Source organism: Notothenia rossii (assembly GCF_949606895.1).
Source record: "Notothenia rossii genome assembly, chromosome: 6".
NCBI classification, from domain to species: domain Eukaryota; kingdom Metazoa; phylum Chordata; class Actinopteri; order Perciformes; family Nototheniidae; genus Notothenia; species Notothenia rossii.
In genome coordinates this window covers 40,142,788-40,168,358 of record NC_136909.1, presented here as the reverse complement: position 1 = coordinate 40,168,358, position 25,571 = coordinate 40,142,788, and the positions used below count along the sequence as shown (strand labels likewise).

The 25,571-nt window shown below is 42.7% G+C and overlaps 1 protein-coding gene across 1 annotated transcript in view; it reads right to left on the bottom strand.

Annotated features, from left to right (window-relative positions):
* nsmfb (NMDA receptor synaptonuclear signaling and neuronal migration factor b) overlaps nucleotides 1–25,571 on the bottom strand; it is a gene marked incomplete at its 5' end in the record, with an annotated part of 108,672 nt that overhangs the window by 68,777 nt on the left and 14,324 nt on the right. Inside the window, one exon of the mRNA XM_079689890.1 lies at nucleotides 9,279–9,347. Coding sequence (XP_079546016.1) covers nucleotides 9,279–9,347 — 69 coding nt within the window. The remainder of the gene's footprint in view (nucleotides 1–9,278; nucleotides 9,348–25,571) is intronic.

Below are 25,571 nucleotides of genomic sequence, written 5' to 3'. Positions count from 1 at the left end.
AAATACACCCGAATTCTCTAGGCAGATAGAAGGGTCTTAACGTCATGCCGAGAATTTCTACGTTGGGATCACAGGTTTTACATTTTACTGAGTATGATCGGCACCACAGATCATTAATATAAACACAAATACCGCCTCCTCTGGTTTTCCCCGAGTTCACATCCCTGTCTGCTCGAACAAGGGTGAATCCGGGTACTTCAAAGAGAGATTCAGGCATCGTAGATTGTAGCCAACTTTCCGTGAAACATAGTAAAGAGGCCTCACAAAATTCATGACAGTACCTTGTGTATATCCTTAGTGTGTCCACTTTATTGCTCAATGAGCGCAGGTTTGTGAGAATGATGGATGGAAGTGGTGGCCGGCTGAATCTCCGCCGTAGGCGATTCCGAACGCCTCCCCTCCTTCCTCGTCTCTTTTTCCTGATGTGTCTAAGCAGCTCCCGAGGGATGTTATCCAATAACGAAGAACACAGGTGGCTTGGTGTATTCATAGGAGGAAGATTGCATTGTAGCTCCAGCATAGCCTCGCGGCTGTATCAGCGTAGAGGCCGGGGCTCCTCGCCATACCTGTTCGTGTTGTGGCTCAGGTGTGTTTTGAAAAGTTGTATGGCCAGACATGGTCCGCAGAAGGCAAAAGTAATCCACAGGATCAAAAGCATGGTCTCTCAAAAATGATGTTTCATGCAGACAAACAACGTTTGGACAATAATTAGCCCAAAAACAAACAAACAAACAAACAAAACACAAGACGGACGGAGCAGCTGAGACGCGGTGCGCAGCCGAGCAGCGCACTTCACGCGAGATCCTCTCTCACTGCAAGCCCCGACTTCATGTTGGCCGGACCATACGAGGACACCATCATGTTTAATGGCAGGTCCACTGCCTGTGAGGGGACATCTGGTACAGTGTTAATGCAGCCCTTGCGATAATGGACCTTGAACCGAAAACGCTATAGCCTCAGTATCCATCGGGTTAACCTTGAAGTTGTCTTGTGGGTGTTGAAAGCCCAGGTCAAGGCTGCATGGTCAGTATAAACTTCAAACGGCACTCCTTCCAAGTAATTTTCCCATTTTTCTACCGCCCACACTACAGCCAGGCATTCCTTCTCAGATGTAGAATAGTTGTACTCTGCCCCTCTCAGGCCTCGGGATGCGTATGCGAGTACTTTTTTTTTTCTTTCTGTATTGACTTGGAAAGGAAGTGAAAGGTCAGGCTGGGAGAGGACAGGCGGACTCTCAAGAGCTGCCTTCAGCGTCTCTATGGCTTTCTGGCACTCGCCAGTACACTCCCATTTTTCTCCCTTACGCAGTTTGTACAGAGGGGCTGCCACATCGGCAAAGTGGGGTACGAACTTGTGGTACCACCCTACAAGCCCCAGGAATCTTTTCAGGGCAGGAATGGCCTTGGGAAAGGGGTATATTGTGTTACTGCTTCCGTTTTTTCTGGATCAATGGCCACCCCTTCTTCTGAAACAACACGTCCCAGGAACTTCAGTTAAGACTTGAAAAAGTGACATTTCTTGCTTAAAACAGCATCTAGATCAGGGGTCGGCAACCCCTGGCACGCGTGCCAGCATTGGCACGCAGCACCGTAACCAGTGGCATACTAGGAATAAGTGGAATAAGTGTGCAAAATATTTAGATTGTATTTTTGGGTCCTGACCGAGACCGCCGCCAGAGCGCGTCTCCCCGTTACCTGCAGAAGGAAGCCATGCACGCAACGCAGCCCCGCTCTCTTTATAGGTGACTTTCTGCCACTTTCCTCCGTGGTGCAGTGCTGATCGTTTCACCACGGAGGAAAGCACTTCACGAATTGCAGTACCCATAAGGAGCTGTACAAATGCTGCAGTTTTTGCATGGCTGTGTATTTAGTTGAAAGCCCAGTGGCGATCTGCTCATCTCTCATCGAAATAACATGCTATAAAGGGGCGGACTGGCCATCTTGTGTGTTGAATTTTCCTATCGGCTCCCAGACCGTAGTCGAGGAGGGCAGAAGCAACAAGCTTCAGGTTCAATAACCCACTTTAGCTTCAATGACTGGAGAGAGGCGAGCTCTTCTTGGGAGGCCGTTGCATTTATTTAGCTGTTCTTCTGTTTCACAAAATACATCACAGACCTGACCTCTGTTTTTCTGCTGCCTCGTTTCACTTCCAGAAATATACACACGTTCCCTCACTGTCGCTCTACCATCCACACACACACACATGCACAAGCCACACCCCTCTCTCTCTTAAAGGGACAGCGATCTCATCTCACTCTGCATGACCCTAATATCATGACATGTGTGCTCTGGAGAATCACAGAACGGACGATCGTCCTTATTATTATGCCGTTTAAACCAATTATTTAAATGTGTTTGTTAAATTCGGCATCATGTAAGTTGCGCTGACAGGTCCACACACTTCTTCCCGCAGCGAGGCTCCCGCGCCCTCCTGCTGATAGTTGACGAGCGTCAAGCTCCTCAACCCCCCCCCCCCCGTTGATAATTCTCGATCGTTGGCACGCTGATATATATATATTTTTTTAAATGGCACTTCATATCAAAAAGGTTGCCGACCCCTGATCTAGATCCTTGTAGTGTTGCTGTGGGTTTGGAGAATATACAATGATGTCATCAATTTAAACAAAACACAGGATCCCCCTCAGATTCCCGAGGACTCTCTCCATCAACCGTTGGAAGGTTGCTCCGGCATTCCTAAGCCCAAATGGCATTGTTTTGAAACGAAACAGGCCAAAAAGCATCACTACTGCAGTCTTGTCCCTGCTGTTCTCATCCATGTCCACTTGCCAATACCCAGACCGCAGATCCAAGGTGCTGAAACACTTAGCCCCATGCAGAGATTCCAGGATATCATGGATTAAAGGCATAGGGTATGCGTCTGGTGGGGTTTTGGCATTCAGACCTCTGAAATTGACACACAATCTAGGGGTCCCATCAGTTTTTTCGAACAGGACGACCGGGGCACCCCAAAAAGACTGACAAGGCTCAATGATGTCGTCCTTTAGCATTTGCTCCACATGCTCTTTGATGATTTCCCTTTTTTTGGTGAGACCCGGTAAGCTCTGGAGCGCACTGGAATGTTATCCACAGTGGGGATGGAGTGTTTGATCACGCTGCTCCTGCCAATCTTCTCTGAGCAAACCGATGGCCACTTCCTTAACCTGTTAAGCCCCAAGCCTGTTTTTCAGGTCTCAGGCTCAAAAATTACATTTCCAGAACAAATGACCATAACTACACTTCTAAAAGGGGAAAATTAATAATCTTTGTTCTCAAAGTAATGATAGACCTGTGAGTTGGATGTAGAAAAGTCAGAATCAATATAGATGTTTTTTATTTTAAAGACAATTCAGATTGAACATAGTAAAATAATGTAAATTATAGTGTCCGTCCAAAAATAATTTTTTACTTATAGTGAAAACCACCCTTGGATGATGGGTTTAGGAATCCAAAGTACAACACATAAGTACCCTGTATCAAGATTGATGCAAAACAAGTGACATTTAACCTTTTTAGAGAGGTTTAGAAAAAAAAACTCCACCTTTGGGGTCATTTGGGTGGAAATGGGCGCTTTTGCCGTTTCTCTGGAACCCATTGGTCGATTTTTATGATTTACATCTCTTTTGAACCGTTAGAGCCAATATAATCGAAGGGAAATTTCCACCTACACACCAACGTTACAATTGAGAAGTGGGGGCTATGCGCACGCAGTTTGCCTAAAGCGAAACCATCTTACACTCTGAAATCTGAAAATGTAAAACTAGGTTTATTGCTGATGGATTATCAGAAATCATTTCAAAGTGACACAGACACCTTCAGCAGCTTTTTTATCGTTTTAATGCCATTGAAGACAACTTTTGATCAGACAACAACGAAGGTAAGACATATTGCTGTGTTTAGATACCTAATGCCACGTGTTGTGATGTCTGTTTTTGTTTCTCATTTGGCGATTTCTTATCATGGAGTGATGATACAGATACCTATCGATTCAGTGTAGTCTCACGATGCTAATCGATATGTTGGATTTGCATTTACGATAAGTAATAAGGGTTTTAGTAAGAGTGAGTTCTGTGCTAACGGGGTTGGCATTTTTTCGCTCAGGGCTAATTCAGAGGCTCAGCGTTAGTCTTGTGTATTTTTTTGATAAACATTTTTAATATTATCAGTTAGCTGAGTTTCTTCCCGTTACATGGATATGAAACATTCATAGTTTATTAAATATTAAGAAGCCCTCAGACGCTGTTTCCTGCAGATGATGCGTTTTTCCGCCCGCCGGCGGGCGGATGGGGTTTAACAGGCAGGCCTTTCTCATTAGCACACCTGATTCCCCTGTCACTAACTGAGTGAAACAGCCTGCCCTCCTACAAAAAACTACCATATAGGCCGATTGTTCATGCCCTTATTACGACCCAGAGACACGTTTTAAAGTGTATGTTGTTTCTTACACGACCACTAGAGGTGCTCTGGTGGTCATGTAAGAAACATTATTTCCCCATAATGACCTGCCTGCCTGTCACTACCTGACGTCAGGACAGTGTTCAAATCTGGATCAGTCTGTATGAGATCCGTTGCAGTCCCTTTTTTAGAGATTTGGGTATGGAGGAAAATAGAGAGGGTTGTGTTTTCTGACACTTGGTGAGTTCCCTGGAACACCGGGGACACATATTCATGTATAAAAGACGTACAAAAGTGCATTTTGCATGATAGGTCACCTTTAACTATGTGCATTTAAAAATAAAAAAGAGGAATGGTTTCGGCGAAAACTAAAAGGTAACATGGGGTCAGATTATAATTTTCCAAATGGGGGTTCGTTTACTATGAAACACTTGAAATAACTAAAGGACAAGTTAAACAAGAAAGTAGAAAGAAATGGAGGTGATAGAAAACTATTTCTGCTACAAAAGTTAGCAATGATTGAGAGTCAGACCTAAACATTTCTGATGTGTGTATCTCACACTGCACTGTAACTTGTATTCATGTATCTTTGCTTTTAAATGAGTGTTTTTAAATGTCATTTTATAATATGGCTCTTAATGTCTTTCATTTTTTTAAAGCACTTTGAATTGCCTTGTGTTGAAATGTGCTATATAATCAAACTTGCCTTGGCTAATACAGTTAGGTGAGCTTTGTTGACACAATACATTTAATTAAAGTCAACGTTTCAGTTTCTTCAGAGCAGTTCAGTCTTTGTTCTTCAGCCTAGTTGTTCAGGGTTTCATTTTCTCTTTTAACCTTCCTGTTGTCCTCGGATCAAATTTGACCCGTTTCCAAATGTTTTTATGTGGGGATAAAGGGGTTATTTTATATCACTGGATGGTTCCATACATTCTTTGCAAGAAATATGAATGATCACTACTACTATTATATTATGTTTTACTTTTATTTAAACGTATCTCATCCCCAGTCTTCCGTGTACATTTCCTAAATGATTCACATGTTTGGCTATTGTTAGCTGAAAAATAAGGTTAGGATTTATTTAAATGAGTTCTAACACTAATTAACACTGGGTGATGATTTATGTTATTTTATAAACCAGGCGGACAAAAATTGCACTTGACGGGAAGACAATCAAAAGATATTAGAATTAGAAAGGTAAAATAATGAACATGTGTGCATCAAACCCTGGTCTCTCCAGTGTCATTTGTTTTAACCTGTAAAGACTCCAACTGCTTCTCAACTGTACTGAAGAATATGGCTAATCTTACTTAAGAAAAGTTACAATACTACAGTAATAGTTCCAACTCTCGAGGTTAGGTTCATGCATTCCTAAGTTAATAAATACTACACTAGTGTAACCCTAAGTACCAAACAGCAGCAGGGTACTCAAAGTGTGTTTTTACTCAAGCTATTCTATGCAGTTTGGAGACATCTCATAAGACAATGTTCACATGTCAGCATTGATAAGTACTGTGAGAGCAGAGCTTAAAATAAAGGGTTGACATCACTCTGCCAGCGCTGTATTTTTATTCTGAGGAACAGCAGCTTTTAAAATCCCTCACACTCCAATTCAGAAGCGCTTAATATGTGTGTGTGCAACTCTCTCAATCCTGCTGTGACCTTTCAAAATGCTTGACAAAAAATATTTATAACTCCGTAATTCTGTTTGTGATGATCCTTACTCTAAATGAAGGTATTTGACACGGCCCTGCACAAGCAAACACACAGAGAAAAAGTATTCTTCTTGCAACTACACACACACACACACACACACACACACACACACACACACACACACACACACACACACACACACACACACACACACACACACACACACACACACACACACACACACACACACACACACACACACACACACACAAACTTCATCTCTCAGCTGGATGTGAGGTCACAAAGCAGTGAGCTGCAGCGCGGTATTGATTAACTCCACTTTTACACTTCAGTGAGTCATTGGTTAAACCTAGCGGCAGCACACACCCCCAAATCAATACACACCGACACACACACACACACACACACACACACACACACACACACACACACACACACACACACACACACACACACACACACACACACACAAACTTCATCTCTCAGCTGGATGTGAGGTCACAAAGCAGTGAGCTGCAGCGCGGTATTGATTAACTCCACTTTTACACTTCAGTGAGTCATTGGTTAAACCTAGCGGCAGCACACACCCCCAAATCAATACACACCGACACACACACACACACACACACACACACACACACACACACACACACACACACACACACACACACACACACACACACACACACACACACACAGGAGGAAGGATTGTGACAGCCCCAAAACAGCATTTGAGGACAAGTGCAAGGACAGTGTTCTGCCTTTAGCAAGACATAATTTATCTTGAAGGTCCCATGTCCTGGCCATTTCTACTGTTCATACTTCCATTGTTGAGGTCTACTAGAATAGATTTACATTGTTCAATGTTCCAAAAGCTCATTGGTTTCTCATACAGCATCTCTGTATAGTATGTGTGTTCACTCTCTGTCCTAAACGGCTTGTTGGAGCTCCTGCCCCCCCCCCTCCCTGTGAGCCCACTGTGCTCTGATTGGTCAGCTCGCCCACTCTGTTCTGATGAGTCCACCCCGTTACAGAGGAACATCAGTGATTATGTGTTACAATGGCGTTAGCAACACCAATAATGACAAACAGGTGAGAATGCTGCGTGGGGTCTGGCTGCCGTGTTGGCGGGATGTTGCGTAGCTCGCTGCTGTGAGGAGCGGACAGTGTGAGCTGGGTCTGCGAGACAGCTAGACATCGCGAATTGACGCGGGAAGGGGGGGGTGCTGAGGGGGCTGCAGCATCCCCATCTGCACGGCTCCATTAGCACCCGCATTATTGAATGCAAAAATAATAAGTTGAACCAAATCGTTTTTTATTTAAACTTAATAGCATTGCTTTCAACTAACCTAATACAGTTATGTGAAATATGTTGACATAATACACTAAATTAAAGTCAACGTTTTTTCAGTATAGCGTGGGATGGTGACAGTGGAGGCTGCCAGAGGTCCCTCAGACTTTAACAAACAAGTGATGAATTTAATTAATCATTTTTTAAATAATCCCTCTATTCTAGGTATCCAAGGTCCAGCTGGCATCTATTGACTCGATTATATTATTTAATTATTGTTATTTACTGTTTTAGTGGAAGGAAATTATACAAAAGTGGATATTATAATTAATAAAAGCAGTCCATATCGTCCTGACTGGTTTTCCATCATATTCTCAAAATGTGGCCGGTTTGAACGTCAGACATAATAAAAATGTTTCTATGTGTTATTTTATGTTGGTGGATTATGATTATTGGTTGCTCTTAGATTACCCAGTTTAAAGTGTTTAGACACACTATAAATGTGTCTTGGAAACATTTCCCTATAGTCTTGGCCAACATTCACATTACATGTTATATACTCCCCCTTATATTAAATACTCAATACTGTGGACAATCCCCACAGGAGCAATTTGGGGTGAAGTGTCTTGCCCAGGGACACAACGACATGCTGACTGCAGTGGGGTTTGAACCTGTGACCCCCTGATCCGAACACCTATACACAACCCACTGCGCCACACACCTCCCATTGACCTTATCTCTTTGTATTTTACTAACCTTTTTGTTGCTGTTCACCATTTCAAGTCAACCTGCCAGCCAATCAGAACTGAGTATTTTCTGCGTTAATGGTACAGTACAGTGATGTATGTACAGTATTGGTGTTGATTTAAAGCTGTTGTTCAAGTAATGGCCAAGTCAGCACAAAACTGCTTATAAAGTTCAGGTAAAAAGACGGGATTTATTGTATTGTATTGTAAGTGGCAAACAGGCTGAATTCACCATCATGTGAATTCACATTACTAATTAAGTCAGTCTATAATCAGTACAACAGCAGTGTTTGGTGTTATGCAATGTTAGATTGATGCCAATGAATCCCTATATTGGATGTCTGGTATGATTTAATTATTCGTATATGCATATCTTATATTTCAGGCTAAGTTAATCATACATATCTTAATGAATTCCCTTTGTATGGCCTTCCTCCTAAACTTGCTACAAATACATGAACACTATTTTTGGAACTAGAGTGTACTTATATTCGGCAGCTGCACAGATATTAACTAATTAACTGGTTTTTTTTGCATTCAACTTGGTACAAAATACAAATCCACTGTTTTCCAGAATCCTTTGTAAAAGTTCCACAATTAATGTCAGTATATTATTAAAGAGGACTTATTATGCACATTTCCAGGTTGTGCCCCCCTTAGCCTATCACTTACAATGTGTTGGAGCACTAGCCAATAGAAGCAAGAGTGTTACATAGTGATGTCACTATGTTACGTAAGTAAGCAAAGGAGGCGTTTAAGGCAGGGGGGAGGAGAGTGTGGGAGAGAAACTCCCTTTGGAGGGAACTTTAAGATTGTAGTCTTTGCAGACCATTTACATACACAGAAACCTATAGAACACACTACAGGAAAGGGGAAATCCCCCAAAAAGCATAATAGGGCCTCTTTAAGCTTCAAGTAAATTATTAAGCTTCGGGAGACACTGAGCTGCATATGTTTGAAATATTTATACGGCACTGGAATGCTTTTAATGTGAAAGATTTTGAGTAAACTTTAATTGACAGGCTGGTTTCCTGCATTTAATGTGAATTAAAGACCACTCTATATGATTAGTTCAGCATACATGGACATGTGGTTAATCAGCCCATCCATCAGAAGAAGAGCTGTTCTGTGTGACAGCACACAGCACGGGACAGGACAGCCACGACACAGTACCTCTCCATCACGCTGGCTGCCTCCTGCTCTCTTTTCCGCCTCTTTCTCTCAGCAATGCCTCGGAAAGCCCTGCCAGGACGTCAAATGGTTAAGAACCTAAGCTCTGTCGGAACCCAAACTGACCCAAAGAGGGAAATAATGCAAAAACACAAAGTATCTGAACACCTTTTTTTTTTTTTTAAACTAGGCCTGACTGAAATGCCATTACGTTTCGAAAAAATTATTTGATTTAAGCCCTTTGGGTCTGGTTGGGTTCTGGCACAAATATAAAGTTCTAGTTTGGGGGGATGGGGTAACAATTAAGGGGTTCAAGGTGAGGAAGTTAATATCCCAACAAGTCCTCCAACTCATACAACCAAATAAGTCGATTGTTCATGCACTTATTACGACCAAATAGGTCGATTGTTCAAGCGCTTATTACGACCTATAATCACGTTTTAAAGTTTTCGGCCTCTAGTGCGCCCGTTGACTGCAAACGCTCCGGTGGGTCGTATCATTCACAAATAACCCTCTCTGGAAAATCCTAAATTGTAGGATAGTTTAGCCATTAAAATGCTTTTTGATTAGATTTCTAGCGAGAAGTGCATATTGTACTTTTAGAATCTACGTCCAGTGGATGTGTAGGATCTATAGTTTGATAGATATTAAGAAGATTATTTGAGGTCTCGCCAGGAGAACGTGTCTTTCCCCCTATTCATTTCTATTGACGGCAGCGTCCATGTAAAGTTAGCGTCAAACCTCACAGGGTGAAAACAGTATTTCAGGTCTCTACGTTTTCATAATAAAACCGTATTCCCCTCACTGTCAAATGTTTTAACAGTGATATCTACAGTACTCATCCACTAAAAAACATCAGTTTGTCCTTGTTAATTACACAACATTAATTGGTTTAAATTGTGTACAATGCTTTTGTGTTTTTCCCATAGGTTCTGTGTCCCTTTCAATTCTGAGAGACACATTTTTTTTTCAGAGGATTTGATAGGCTAAAACAATAACTATCCATAATCCTCAGCTATCGTTCAAGCTCGGTAATTTGATGTTTTAGCCGCAATGAACGTTGGGATATGGTGTTTATGCGATGTGAGATCCGAAAAAATAATAATTCTTTAATCCGAGTGTGTTCGCTTTTCTCTTTGAAAGTCATCACATAACGGCATTGTAATACACGTTTCGGCTGCATTAAATATTACACATCTGCCGTAGTTCTTTATTTATAGAGCTCTGATTAGAAGACCTTTGGACAAACTAGAAGAACTGCCACCGAAACTGAATATGTGACGTGGATCATAAATATATCAGCAATTAAAAAACATCTTGAATTTCTCTTCACACAATACGTCTCCTTGCAGTATCAACACTAATTCGGCTGACTTTTATATTTGATCCGATTGTTAGATAGGCTGTATTTACACCATACCGGTGCACAGCTGATATAAAAGGACTTGCAGTTTTTAAAAATATTACTGATTTTCTTTTAATTAAACAATGTAAATACTGAGTTGAGAGAATAGTCAGGGTTTCTGGGTGATGGGAGACACATCTATGGAATAAGAATTTCAATAGTTTACCGTTAAATGACGGATACACCTTTCTGTCTGTGATGTTTTACAAATCAGATATTAATGTGTAGAAGTAAAACATGAGAAATAGTATAGCAATATCCTGTAAAATTATGTGAAAAAATGAATAAAACTACACATCTTCAGATGTTATACATACATAAGTGTCCTACACTAATAATACAAAGTTATTATGGCATTGTATGCTGTATGTTATTTGTAACATCTTCAGAAACGACCTTTTCAACTCCTAAATTGCCAGTCTTTGACTGTTACAGGTGTATACAGGTTCATGATACAATGCCTAAGCCTCAAATAGTCCATATTTTGCTTGGTTATGATAATTACGTAAGTCTAGAACTTGAAAAGTAATGGTAAAGTAATAGTTGTATTGTTGAGGTTGAGCCTCCAAAGGATTCAGTGGAAAGTAACCCTGGGCTAAGGCTGTGCGGAGGAAATGTCAAAATGTAAACTTGGTCGTAGGAGTAAACACAAAAGGTTGTTGGAGAGGTCTCAATCTGGAGAGTAACATCATGTCAGTTTGAAGATTATAAGCAGGTTGTGCTCTCAACTGTTAACCTTTGAACATTGGCTTCAGTGAATTTTTAAGTGAGTGTCATTTTGTTACAGAAGGGACTACATACATGGGACCAATTGACTATAAGCTATGTGAATATGCTTGGTAGAATCACCAAATTGGGGTGCTGTAAAATAGGGAGAAGAATGAAGTTCAGTCATTTAACAGTTAGGCCCTGTGGACCAACGTAGCTATTACACATTTTCTGTGAAACTGGGTTGGGAGTGACAGAGCTGGTCTCTGTTGCTTTCTCTGATAAATAAGATGAGAGGCTTTGTGTTGAACCTAATGAGTTCAGGAGGGTTTCTGAATATGTGACAAATAAGGTGCACAGTACACAGCATACAATGCCATAATAACTTTTTATTTATTTTAACCATTCATGGCTGTCATTGCCACGAATGACCAAAAGTGGCCCTAAAAACAGTGACCCTTTGGGCAACAGAATGTGTGCCATGACAATTAGTGTAGGACACTTGTGTATAACATCTGAAAATGTGTAGTTTTATTCATGTTTTCACATAATTTTACAGGATATTGCTATATTATTTCACTTATTTTAGTTCTACACATTAATATCTAATTTGTAAAACATCACAGACAATCACCGAGCTTCAACCATAGCTGAGGATTAGTAGGATAGAGGGATGGGATTGAATTAATCCAAAATGTTGTGCAACCTGAATTGTGTTCTCTACTGTGTTGTAAATTGAAGATGTTGCAATAAAAAATGCATGATAAAAAAAAAAAACATAGCTGAGGATTATGGGTAATTAGATGTTTTCGCCTATCAAAATCTCTGAAAAAATAAATGTGTCTCTCAGAATCGAAAGGGAAAAACCTATGGGAAAAACACAAAAGCGATATCACTGTAAAATCATTTGACAATGAGGGGAATAGGGTTTTATTATGAAAACTTCGAGACAGGAAATACTGTTTTCACCCCGTGAGAGTTGACGCTAACTTTGCATGGACGCTGCCGTCAATAGAAATGAATGGGGGAAAAGACGTAGTATATACACGTTCTCCTGACGAGACCTCAAATAATCTTCGTAATATCTGTTAGGGAATAATTTGCTTAGGTATTCAACCTTCGACACAGTTCATCATTTTCTCTTCTCAATGTGTCCTTTCCCATGGCATAGGTCTACGGCCTTGGGTATTGCTGCTATCTCTCTTAAGGAGGGGCAGCTTGGGCGCATTGTTGTTGCCAATCTATGACAGAGCAAAAGCCGCCATGACGTAGTTTACTGTTCAGGGACGTAGGTTCCCTGGCGCACATTCTTTTCTACAGATGGAGCACTGAATTTCAGACTCCAGTTTACAGCTTCCTGCCTACCACCTGCCAAAGACCAGTATAGAGGAATGTTAATCCCTCCCACTATTTTCCAAGAGGGCGTTGCCAGATTTTCATTTTCAGGTTTTAACCAGGAGATGGCGCTTCATTCACAAATACAGAAAGACAAGTTTCATGGACTTTCAGTTGTGTTTTGAAGAGCATTTGAACACATCCATATTTTAGATCAACTAAAGTATATCTAATCTTGTAATTCAATAATATATAGTCTTTATATATTAAATAATCATAATGTAAATGTTTAAATTACACTTCTTTATTTGTTATGCTCATACTTTAACCTTTACAATCATTTGCTTTAATATGCAGTATATTTTAGTGTTTGCTTCCTCCTGCTCCCTTTCGGACACATACTGTATGATTTATTATTATTATTAATATGAAGATATTATTAAGATAAGATAAGATGTTACTTTATTGATTGAACATTTTAGTTTAGAATGTGCTGTCCCACGGTAATTCAGAAGGCTCACAGGTCACATTCCGACCATTATTTAAAACAATAGGTGCTTTCACACCGTCTACAATTTGATTTGTATAGAGGGAGCTCTGTCTGTTTTCGAATTACCCATTTGCTTTCGGGGAGCCCTATTTTTCAGAGCACATCCTGCTACTAAATATGTCACACGCGTCCCTTCCTGTCTAGCGTCCCTCCGGTGCTAGAGCAACGCTGGCGTCTTGTCTGTTGACTGCCGCTTCTACCCCCGGACTGTTTCTGGATGTTTGTTTGTTTTGTCTACGGGTCTCTATGCTGGTTTTCGCCGATCCAAGGCTGCTCTTCACTCCGTTGTGCATCTCTCCAGCTCCGTTTCCATTCATAGGCTCCCTCACTACTGGACTGTATGCTACGTTAGCCATCAAAGCTAACAGCTGGCTCCACTCCGTCACCTTGACTACCCGGTCTGTATGCTACGTTAGCCACCGAAGCTAACAGCTGGCTCCCGTCACAATTGGACTACCTGATTACACCACTGGATTGTTTTTCCTGGCTCTGGGTGTGTTGATCGCTGCTCTGGACTCGGGTGAGTACGCTGTGTGTTTTGTGATGGTGATTGTGCCAACCTGGACCGACCTGTTGTGCGCCGTACATCAACAACAACAACACTCACTCTGTCTGGCTGCCCAGCCGGCGTTCTTGCGGGGAGCCTCCACTCCCCACCAGCTCGTCTACTGTTGGGTAGCTAGGTCCAGACATGGTGCCGCAGGGACGGTCTGGGGTAACCAACACCACACGCATCACTCACTCCAACACCTGGTCCACTGCTGCTTTCACATATCTCACTGCCTACCAACTCCTAGCCAATCAGTTAATAACCACTGCAAATACACTACCTTGGCTACTCTCATCTGCTGCTACCTTTCATCTGCTGCTTGGACTATCTCTCCCGCTGCTTCAGCCTACTACACCACCAACCTCTCGCCCTCTCATCTACACTGCTGCTGACCTCCACAGCCTCAACAACAACCATCGTCTCCCTGCTGCTACTGCCACCGCAGCTAGCGCCGCTGGGATCCTCCGCCGACGCCGCTACATCCACCGGGGCGCTGGCCTCCCCCGCAACCGACACCTCCCTGACGGTTCACCCATCCCCTCACTCTGGACTATCCCCCACCCCCCCGCCATCCCCATCCACCGCACTGCCAACCTCAACAACCTTTGTACCCCCTCCCCTGCTCCACCATCCATCTCCCTCGCACTCCTGAACTGCCGCTCCCTCTCCAACAAATCACCTGTTATACACGAACTGCTACTGGACAATAACATTGATCTGCTTCTCCTCTGTGAAACATGGCAACAGCCCCTGGACTTCTACGCTCTCAACCAAGCCACTCCCTCCAACTACAGTTTCACTGCCAGACCCCGCCTCTCCGGGCGCGGGGGTGGTCTCGCTGTTCTCCACAAACAATCCCTACACATCACTGAACTGAACCTCAACCTCCCACCTATCTCATCCTTTGAACACCTTGCTTTCTCCCTCCCCAACTCTATCACTACTGTTCTAATCTACCGTCCCCCGAAGCCACACCCCTCTTTCCTCTCTGAACTGTCTGAACTACTCACCATTGCATCCTCTCTATCTTCCCACCTCCTACTTACCGGCGACTTCAACATCCACATGGATCAGCCCAATGCCCCCCTGACATCTGACTTCCTCTCCCTCCTTGACTGCTTCCACCTCACCCAACACATTGACTTCCCCACCCATACCAAAGGCCACATTCTGGACTTAGTCTGCTCCTCCTTTCTACCATTATCTAACCCCCAGCCCCTCCCCTTCCCACTCTCTGATCATCTCTGCATCCTCTTCTACGCCCCTCTACCCTCCCCCCACAACCCCAAAAAACGCACCATCTCCTACCGCAACATCAAGGCAGTCAACCCCCTCACGCTCTCCCAGCTCATATCCTCTGCCTTCCCGCCCGACTCTGCCCCCTCTTCCCCTGACGACTATGCCACCACACTCAACTCAATTCTCTCTGACTCCCTCGACTCTCTGGCCCCCTGGAAAACCTCCTCTGTTTCATTCACCAACCCCGCCCCCTGGTACACCCCGGAACTCCGTACCATGAAACAGACCGGCCGTCAACTTGAAAGATTGTTCAAACGAACCCACCTCACCGTCCACGCCGAAGCCTATAAAGTTCACATCTCCTCCTACCGTGATGCTCTCCAAGCCGCCAAATCTGCCCACTTCTCCACCCTCATCGACAGCACCAACCGGAACCCCCGCATCCTGTTTTCCACCATCAATAAATTGCTCCAGCCACCTGACATCAATCCACCCTCCTCCCCTGACCTATGCAACTCCTTCCTCCTCGCCTTCAACAACAAAGTTTCACAAATCAACAGCTCCCTAACTGCCATGACCACTATCTCCTCCAACCCCCACGCCCCCCCTCCTCTCCCAGTCCACCCGCCCTTCCCTCCCCTCACTGCCTTCTCTCCTGTTGACTCCTCCCACATCCTAGCCATCATCACCTCATCCAAAACAACCACCTGCTTTCTTGACCCCCTCCCTACGACCCTAACTAAGGCCTGCCTCCCTGTCCTCATCCCCCACCTCACCACCCTCTTCAACCAATCTCTATCCCTTGGTCTTGTTCCCTCCATCTACAAACTTGCCTCCATCACCCCCATCCTCAAAAAGCCCACCCTTGACCCAGCCAACCTCTCCAACTACCGCCCCATCTCCAACCTGCCATTCCTCTCCAAAACACTGGAGCGTATTGTCGCCACCCAGCTCCACACCCACCTCCAGTCCAACAACCTCTATGAACCCCTCCAGTCTGGTTTTCGCCCACTCCACAGCACTGAAACAGCCCTGGTCAAAGTAATCAACGATCTCCTCTCCTCTGCAGACTCCGGTGCCCTCAACATCCTGCTACTACTAGACCTGAGCGCAGCCTTTGACACTGTGAATCACTCAATCCTCCTACAAAGGCTGCGCCAACAGGGTGTTGAGGGCTCCGCTCTCGACTGGCTCACCTCCTACCTCACCGACAGGCAACAATTCATCTCCCTCTCTGGCCACACATCCGCCCTCTCCCCAGTCACACAGGGGGTCCCCCAGGGCTCAGTCCTCGGCCCCCTCCTCTTCATCTGCTATCTTTTCCCCCTTGGTCACATTATTCGCAACCTCAACCTTGATTTCCACTGTTACGCCGATGACACCCAGATCTACATCACCACCAAATCCCCTCACAACCCTCCCCTCACCCATATCGAAACCTGCATCTCTTCAATAAAAACATGGCTGACTCACAATTTCCTTAAACTCAACAGTGATAAAACAGAGCTACTCATCATAGGCACCAGATCAACCCTCAATAAAACAGGACCCATTTCACTCACCATTGAGAATTCGACCATCACCCCCTCCCCCCTGGCACGCAATCTTGGCGTTATCCTGGACCCCACCCTCTCCTTTGACCCCCATGTCAGCTCCATCATCAAGATCTCCTACTTCCACCTCCGCCGCATTGCCAAAATCAAACACTACCTCCCCCCCCGTGCTGCTGAATCCCTCATCCATGCCTTCATCACCTCCCGCCTCGACTATTGCAACGCCCTCCTCACTGGCATCTCCTCCCATTCCCTCCATAGACTCCAAATGGTACAAAACTCTGCTGCCCGCCTCCTCACCCACACCCGGACCCGTGAACACATCACTCCCGTTCTCCGCTCTCTTCACTGGCTCCCCATCAAACAACGCATCATCTTCAAAACACTCCTCCTCACCTATAAAGCCCTTCACCACCTAGCCCCCCCCTACCTCTCTGACCTCCTCATCCCCTACAACCCCCCCCGAGCCCTCCGATCCTCCTCCACTCTCTCCCTCACAGTACCACCATCAAGACTCAAAACATTTGGCAACAGAGCATTCTCCAGATCAGCACCCCGCCTCTGGAACTCCCTCCCCCAATCTGTCCGCCACTCTCCCACACTGTCTACCTTCAAAACCCAGCTGAAAACATACCTCTTCTCCCAAGCCTTCAACTTACCCTACCCCCCAACCCACTGACTTCACTCACACCCCACGCTGTATCTCTTATTCACCCCACGCTGCATCTCTTATTCATACATTCATCAACTTTTTCTTTTCTCTTTTCCATTATGTTGTCTTTTGCTCGTTGTCCTATGCTTGCTCCCCCCCTGTGTTGTCCTTTGCCTGTTCATGTTCAATTTTCTTGTCCAATATGTTGTCTTCTGCCTGTTCACCCCCTTTCTGTACTTTTAATTTTTTTTTGTAAGCGACTTTGGGTTATTGAAAAGCGCTATATAAATAAAAGTTATTATTATTATTATTATATGTCACACGCACGCTCTGTTGACTGGCGCAGCAGCGCGGATGCGATCAATTGCTATAAAAACACTCTTCTACTAATACAGACGGTGTCACTATGCCGGCGGATGTGGCCGTTGTTGAAGCCTCTTCAGGCTCCGCATCGGCAGGCCTCTCCCTCGGTGTGGAGCTGTCAAGCTCGACCCTAACGCCGCTTACAGCCGGCCAACTAAAAGTTGTTTTCCGTTCACGTTGTCATTTTTAGACTCATTCGCTTCTTTGCTTGTGAATCCAAAAGCTGTGACGCTTGGCTGTTTTCGTTTTGCCATATGTTTTTATTACAAAGCCAGAGTTAAAAAAATATCAATATGAACATTTCAAATACCGCGCCGGCATCACCGCCATAACCATACAGATGGAGCGATTCATTTCGGACAGTTTGAAACGCGAGGGCCGTGATTGGTACGTGATCTGCCCTCGCTCAAGGGAAAACCTCCAGCTTGACTTGAGACCGCCCCCGTGATAGATAAATGTATTTATAATGAAGGCAGCTGCAATGGATCATTGATCCACCAGGGGGTGCAGTGGGGTTCCACACTGGAGCTCATGTGAAATAAAGTCAGATACAGTATGCTGGATGTACAGCGGAACTTTGTTAAGATCCATATGTCACGGATATCATACTACTGTGCTAAATAAGAGACATGTAATCATTTACAAAACATCAACATGTTGTTATTTAACAAAATAATTTTGTTATTCGAAAAAAACGAACGGGAGGAAATGCAGCCCGGCTCTCGATTTTTAATCCTAATTTAATCATCATCTTCACCACGATCATTTATGTTTATGTTCGCGGAATTGACATGAAATCACTGACACATATGAATATACTGTATTCAACTTCATTAAAACGTTATTAACGTGCCTAAACTCAGTAATTCACCAAAAATATGTATATTTTAATGGAGTTTCGTCGGTCGATCAGGATCCCAAAGTGTAGCGGAGGGATCCTCATCTGGATGAAGGGTGTTATTTTCCCCATAAAGAACAAGTCGCTGCAAATTATCCCGCTTATTACATGGCCACATTCTCAACAAAGTAACGAAATGACTCCCAATATTAATTGAAATGCTTTTATGGATTTAGAATTTTTTTTTATTGATTTAAAAAATAGTTGTATGTATTGATTTAAATTCACATGCATCCGCTAAGAAAAATAGTCCGTTGTTACAGTTTTTTAAACAGTCTGAATGAAACGGCAGCTCTCAGCTGTGTATTTACACAACTAATGGCCCATCAACCACAGCTCTCTCCCCCCCTCCCCACTGATCTTTCTTCTCCAGCAGCTAAATTAACAGTAGGTTACTCTGAGTGACCATAGACTGTATGTGACAAGCTTACAGTTAGTGACGTAACAACACCATAAAAGCTGGTGGGTTGAAAGCAATACGGGAGGTAAAAATAACTACAATAATTGTGACTTATTTATTGTGGCTTTTATGTTTTTAGGTATAAAATATTATGTAATTCAGGCTTATAGTTCACCCTTCTCTAAAAGCCTTCAACAATGACAATATTCATTGTAATTTAATAAATCCTTCCAACACACATTGTAAAAGATAGCCTACTGTAAGTTAAGAAATCATTTCAATATGTACATCTTCTGATGTAACAACAATAACATTATAAATAGTAACATAGCTGAACATGGTATTGCACATTTAGCTTTGAGTGTTACTGACCTGAGATGTTTTTATTACATGAATTAAGGTGACTGAGGCTTTTTAACATACAGGGATGCAAACTCATCAGGTATGAAAAAGGTGACAAGGATCCGAGCCCCCGGCTCCCCCACCCCACGGAATGACAGAGGATTTTAGCAGTCAGAACAACTAAAGCAGCAGTGTTAATAATAACAGAAACGCCAAAGAGTCACATAATAGAAATATATAAAAGCATTTATTTCAAATTGTGGAGCAGTCAGTTTATAATTTTGGCAGCACTGTTGAGCATTTTGAAAATGTATTTTCAGGCCTCTGTGCAAGGCTTAGTCTTTCTATCTTTATAGCCACATGGTGTAAAGTAACTAAGTTCATAAACTCAACAAGTACTATACTTGGGCACAATTTTGAGATACTTGTACTTTATTTAAGTATTTCAATGTTTTGCTACTTTGTTCTTCTACTCCACTACAGTTCAGAGGTACATGGTGTACTTTGACTCCACTACATGTATGTAATACCTTTAGTTACTTCACAGATCTGGATTAATTAAGTGAAATATAATCAAGTGTTAAATCAGACTTTAGTTCCACCTGGAGTAAATCCACAAGCTACCCTGCAGTATACAAAGTCATTCAAACTAGCTGCACCTTTACCAGCTTTGAGGACACTTTCATGATCAATCATTATAAAACACATCATATCTATTATTCTGAAATGGACCAATCTGCACAATGACTACTTTTACTGTCGCGACTTTCACTATATTTTGATGATAATACTTTTCTACTTTTACTTGAGGAACATTTTGAATGCAGGACTTTTACTGTAACAGAGTATTCCTACACTCTGGGACTATTACTTTTACTCAAGTACAAGATCTGAGTACTTCTACTTTTACTCAAGTACAATATATATACTTATACCACCTCTGTTTATAGCCTATGAAAACAACTATTAGAAATAGAAGGCTAAAGCTAACGTTAGCAGATAGTGACAATGTATGCTAGCTAGCTAGCTCAACGATTCCTTAAATAATATTGCCACAGAAAAACTTTTCAGTTCACATCACGCTCTGCCGCTCCGACAGGGAGCTCTGCTCTGAACACCTGAACGGCCCGTTCTAACAGCTGTTCACCAGCGGTCCAGTCTGTGCCACAGTGACTCCGGACGCACAGTTAATATTAACGAACGCACCCGTAGGTAATGTAGCTGCTGAAGCTAGACCATCATCTCGGAGCAGCAGAGCCTTATTATACATCCATGAGCAGAGCCGACAGGCAGGAAGACTCGTGCACACAGCTCGTACTTCATTATAATATATAAAAAAAGAACACCATGCGTGTCATGATGGCACATAACAGCTCACGGCCGCAGATTACTCCGGGTCCCAGCCCCCCCCATACCCCAAAAATATTTGTATTGCAGATCTACATGAATCACACAAACGACTTATTTTGGATTCAAAACGGCGAATTTCGCCGAAAGGTGGCAAGTTTGCATCACTGAACATAGACAGAGCACAACTGAAACATAACATCTGAAACGATGTAACAACATAATACACTTGTGGGGATGCTTGGGATGTGAGGAGTGAGGGACACGGCTTAGAACGGGCGTGTCGCCTGGCAGGACAGGAGAGTGTGTGCACCAGTCTGCCTTGATCTATGAATTCATGTCCGTGACACTCACTGCTGCCCACAGCTGTTTTATAGAAGGAAATTCCCTCACTTCATGAAAGTATTTTAACCACACACACCTCTACTCCACACACATGACGGGTGTTATTTTCCCCATAAGGAACAAGTCGCTGCAAATTATCCCGCTTATTACACGGCCAAATTCTCAACAAAGTAACGACATGACTCCCAATATTAATTGAAATGCTTTTATGGATTTAGATTTTTTTTTTATTGATTTAAAAAATAGTTGTATGTATTGATTTAAAAAATAGTTGTATGTATTGATTTAAATTGACATGCATCCGCTAAAAAAAATAGTCCGTTGTTACAGTTTTTTAAACAGTCTGAATGAAACGGCAGCTCTCAGCTGTGTATTTACACAACTAATGGCCCATCAACCACAGCTCTCTCCCCCCCCTCCCCCCTTGATCTTTCTTCTCCAGCAGCTAAATTAACGGTTGGTTACTCTGAGTGACAAGCTTACAGTTAGACACAACACTGTCATTGCAAGTGACCCTCAGTTAGTTGACTTTTATGTTCAACTGCTAAATTTGTTACTGATAAAAAAAAGGGCTTCTACTGTACCTAATTACCTTAACACTAGAACCGCCAGAGGTTTTTGTATAGGCCTACCTAAACCCGTCAAATCCCGCTATTAGAATGCAATTTTTAACAACAAAGGGTGCTACATAACACACTTTCAAGAAAAGTCAGGGACTGGGAGACTTTAATATTTTATTGAAAAAAGGTTACATTGCACACACACAACAACACATCACACAAATTGACCCGATTGGCGGTTCTAGTATTAAATAAACTCACTAATTAATGAAACCAGTTCAATACGCATTATTCTTATTCTTATCATTCTTTATGAGCGCAGAAATAGTCTTAAAATCAGATCTGTTTTTTAAATGAAATCTGACGGCAGGCAGTTTGCTCTGATCACCTATGACAAATGCGCCGCACCTAATCGCTGGCCATTCAGCCACAGACACTGTTCGAAATGGGGGGGAGCTAGGGGGAGCTTGGCTCCTCCGAAGAGGGAGGGAGCTCCCCTGAAGGCTGACTTTGACATAATTAGGGGGAGCCCAAAACAATCGTGCCTATTTGTGTCACACAGATTAGAAATGTTGAGTTTCTGTAAATAACAGTTCTTGAAATAAATAATAGTTATTGTTCATTACAGTTTCTGAATATTTGTTTTATATTTGTGAATATGTCTGGGTGTTGCCATCTGTATGTGGCGGCGCTGCATTCTTACTTACGTTGCTATGATTATGGCGGTGATGCCGGCGCGGTATTTGAAATGTTCATATTGATATTTTTTTAACTCTGGCTGTGTAATAAAAAAATATGGCAAAACGAAAACAGCCAAGCGTCACAGCTTTTGGATTCACAAGCAAAGAAGCGAAGGAGTCTAAAAATGACAACGTGAACGGAAAACAACTTTTAGTTGGCCGGCTGTAAGCGGCGTTAGGGTCGAGTTTTACAGCTCCACACCGAGGGAGAGGCCTGCCGATGCGGAGCCTGAAGAGGCTTCAACAACGGCCACATTCGCCGGCATAGTGACACCGTCTGTATTAGTAGAAGAGTGTTTTTATAGCAATTGATCGCATCCGCGCTGCTGCGCCAGTCAACAGAGCGTGCGTGTGACATATTTAGTAGCAGGATGTGCTCTGAAAAATAGGGCTCCCCGAAAGCAAATGGGTAATTCGAAAACTGACAGAGCTCCCTCGATACAAATCAAACTGTAGAAGGTGTGAAAGCACCTATTGTTTTAAATAATGGTCGGAATGTGACCTGTGAGCCTTCTGAATTACCGTGGGACAGCACATTCTAAACTAAAATGTTCAATCAATAAAGTAACATCTTATCTTATCTTAATAATATCTTCATATTAATAATAATAATAAATCATACAGTATGTGTCCGAAAGGGAGCAGGAGGAAGCAAACACAAAAATATACTGCATATTAAAGCAAACGATTGTAAAGGTTAAAGTATGAGCATAACAAATAAAGAAGTGTAATGTAAACATTTACATTATAATTATGATTATTTAATATATAAAGACTATATATTATTGAATTACAATTAAGCAATAGCTCACGACAGGCCGTGGTATATGCTCATTATATCACAGCTAAGGGGCGTGGTTCGGCCCGACGCGAAGCGGAGGGTCGACAACCCCCTTAGCTGTGATATAATGAGCATATATCACGGCCTGAAGTGAGCTATTGCTTTTATAAAACGGTTACCAAGTGTGGCAATATGAAAGAAAAATACACACTCTAATTTAAATAGTTTTTATTAGTAAATGATGATGTTTAAAATAAAATAGTCCCTCCGTTGCCTTCTGCACAAAAGGTGGTTGTTATGCAACAACACTAACAGCAAGCGAACATCTTAGACAGAGAGCGTTGATCCATTATTTGGCTGTTTATTTACATTATTGTGTATGTTGCTGTTTATTGTGCATCCACTGAAAAACTGTCCAGCATCAGTAGCATGGCTTACGTGGTCACTTGTATAGGTTGAGGTTGTTCGAGGCTGTTGCTTGGCATGGCGAGAATATTGCTCCACTTTCTCCGGTCCCCGAGATTGGGCTTCCAATAGCTCTGGAGAGAGCTTTCGCACCTGTGGCCACTAACGGTCATAATTTCTCTGCTTTGTTTCAAGACCCGCATCAGAAAGCTTTTGAATGGTGGTACTTTTCCAGTTGGTCTACCTGCTCTTCACGTAGCTCTGCATGTCGTAGTTTAGGTGCTTTTTTTTCTGGAGATAGGCACTGCTCAATCCACTCCTCCATAGTAAGACCCCCCCGGAGTTCGAAGTTAATCTTAAATGTTTCCATTTTATGCTTTGTACGTTTGTTTCGTAACGGAAGAAATTTAAATATATTTATAAAACTGACAAGTCAAATCAAGCAATCTGATTGGTCGATAGCGTTTTTGCGGACCTCTTTGATTACAGATTTGAAAACATCGTTGCTTGCTTTAAAAGTAGCACAATTCATTATGTTAAACCTTCAAAAGTATCTAGATATCCCTGCCCTAATGCCAAAGGAACTGCACACTGAATATCTTTTGCCGTTTGATGTCTATGTCTGGACCGCTGCGTCAAAAAGGAGGGCTTCTGCCCCGTTACTTCTCCGCTGCTTTCTTGTTGCAGTATGAAAAGCCCAACGGTATACTGTTTTTCTCAGACGCGGAGGGATACTGACTTGTTGTGAAAAGTAACTTACAATTCTACCCGTGGTATACGCTCAGTATATCACGGCTAAGAACCAATCAGATTGCTTGATTTGACTTGTCTGTTTTATAAGATTAGATATACTTTAGTTGATCTAAAATATTGATGTGTTAAAATGCTCTTCAAAACACAACTGAAAGTCCATGAAACTTGTCTTTCTGTATTTGTGAATGAAGCGCCATCCCCTGGTTAAAACCTGAAATTGAAAATCTGGCAACGCCCTCTTGGAAAATAGTGGGAGGGCTTAACATTCCTCTATACTGGTCTTTGGCTGGCGGTAGGCAGGAAGCTGTAAGCTGGAGTCCGAAATTCAGTGCTCCATCTGTAGCAACGTAAGTAAGAATGCAGCGCCGCCACATACAGACGGCAACACCCAGACATATTCACAAATATAAAACAAATATTCAGAAACTGTAATGAACAATAACTATTATTTATTTCAAGAACTGTTATTTACAGAAACTCAACATTTCTAATCTGTGTGACACAAATATGCACGATTGTTTTGGGCTCCCCCTATTTATCTCAAAGTCAGCCTTCAGGGGAGCTCCCTCCCTCTTCGGGGGAGCCAAGCTCCCCCTAGCTCCCCCCCCATTTCGAACAGTGTCTGTGGCTGAATGGCCAGCGATTAGGTGCGGCGCATTTATCATAGGTGATCAGAGCTAACTGCCTGCCGTCAGATTTCATTTAAAAAACAGATCTGATTTTAAGACTATTTCTGCGCTCATAAAGAATGATAAGAATAAGAATAATGCGTATTGAACTGGTTTCATTAATTAGTGAGTTTATTTAACACTAGAACCGCCAATCGGGTCAATTTGTGTGATGTGTGTTGTGTGTGTGCAATGTAACTTTTTTTCAATAAAATATTAAAGTCTCCCAGTCCGTGACTTTTCCTGAAAGTGTGTTATGTAGCACCCTATGTTGTTAAAAATTGCATTCTAATAGCGGGATTTGACAGGTTTGGGTAGGCCTATACAAAAACCTCTGGCGGTTCTAGTGTTAAGGTAATTAGGTACAGTAGAAGCCCTTTTTTATCAGTAACGAATTTAGCAGTTGAACATAAAAGTCAACTAACTGAGGGTAACTTGCAATGAAAGTGTTGTGTCTAATTGTAAGCTTGTCACTCAGAGTAACCTACCGTTAATGTAGCTGCTGGAGAAGAAAGATCAAGGGGGGAGGGGGGGAGAGAGCTGTGGTTGATGGGCCATTAGTTGTGTAAATACACAGCTGAGAGCTGCCGTTTCATTCAGACTGTTTAAAAAACTGTAACAACGGACTATTTTTCTTAGCGGATGCATGTCAATTTAAATCAATACATACAACTATTTTTTAAATCAATAAAAACATTTTCT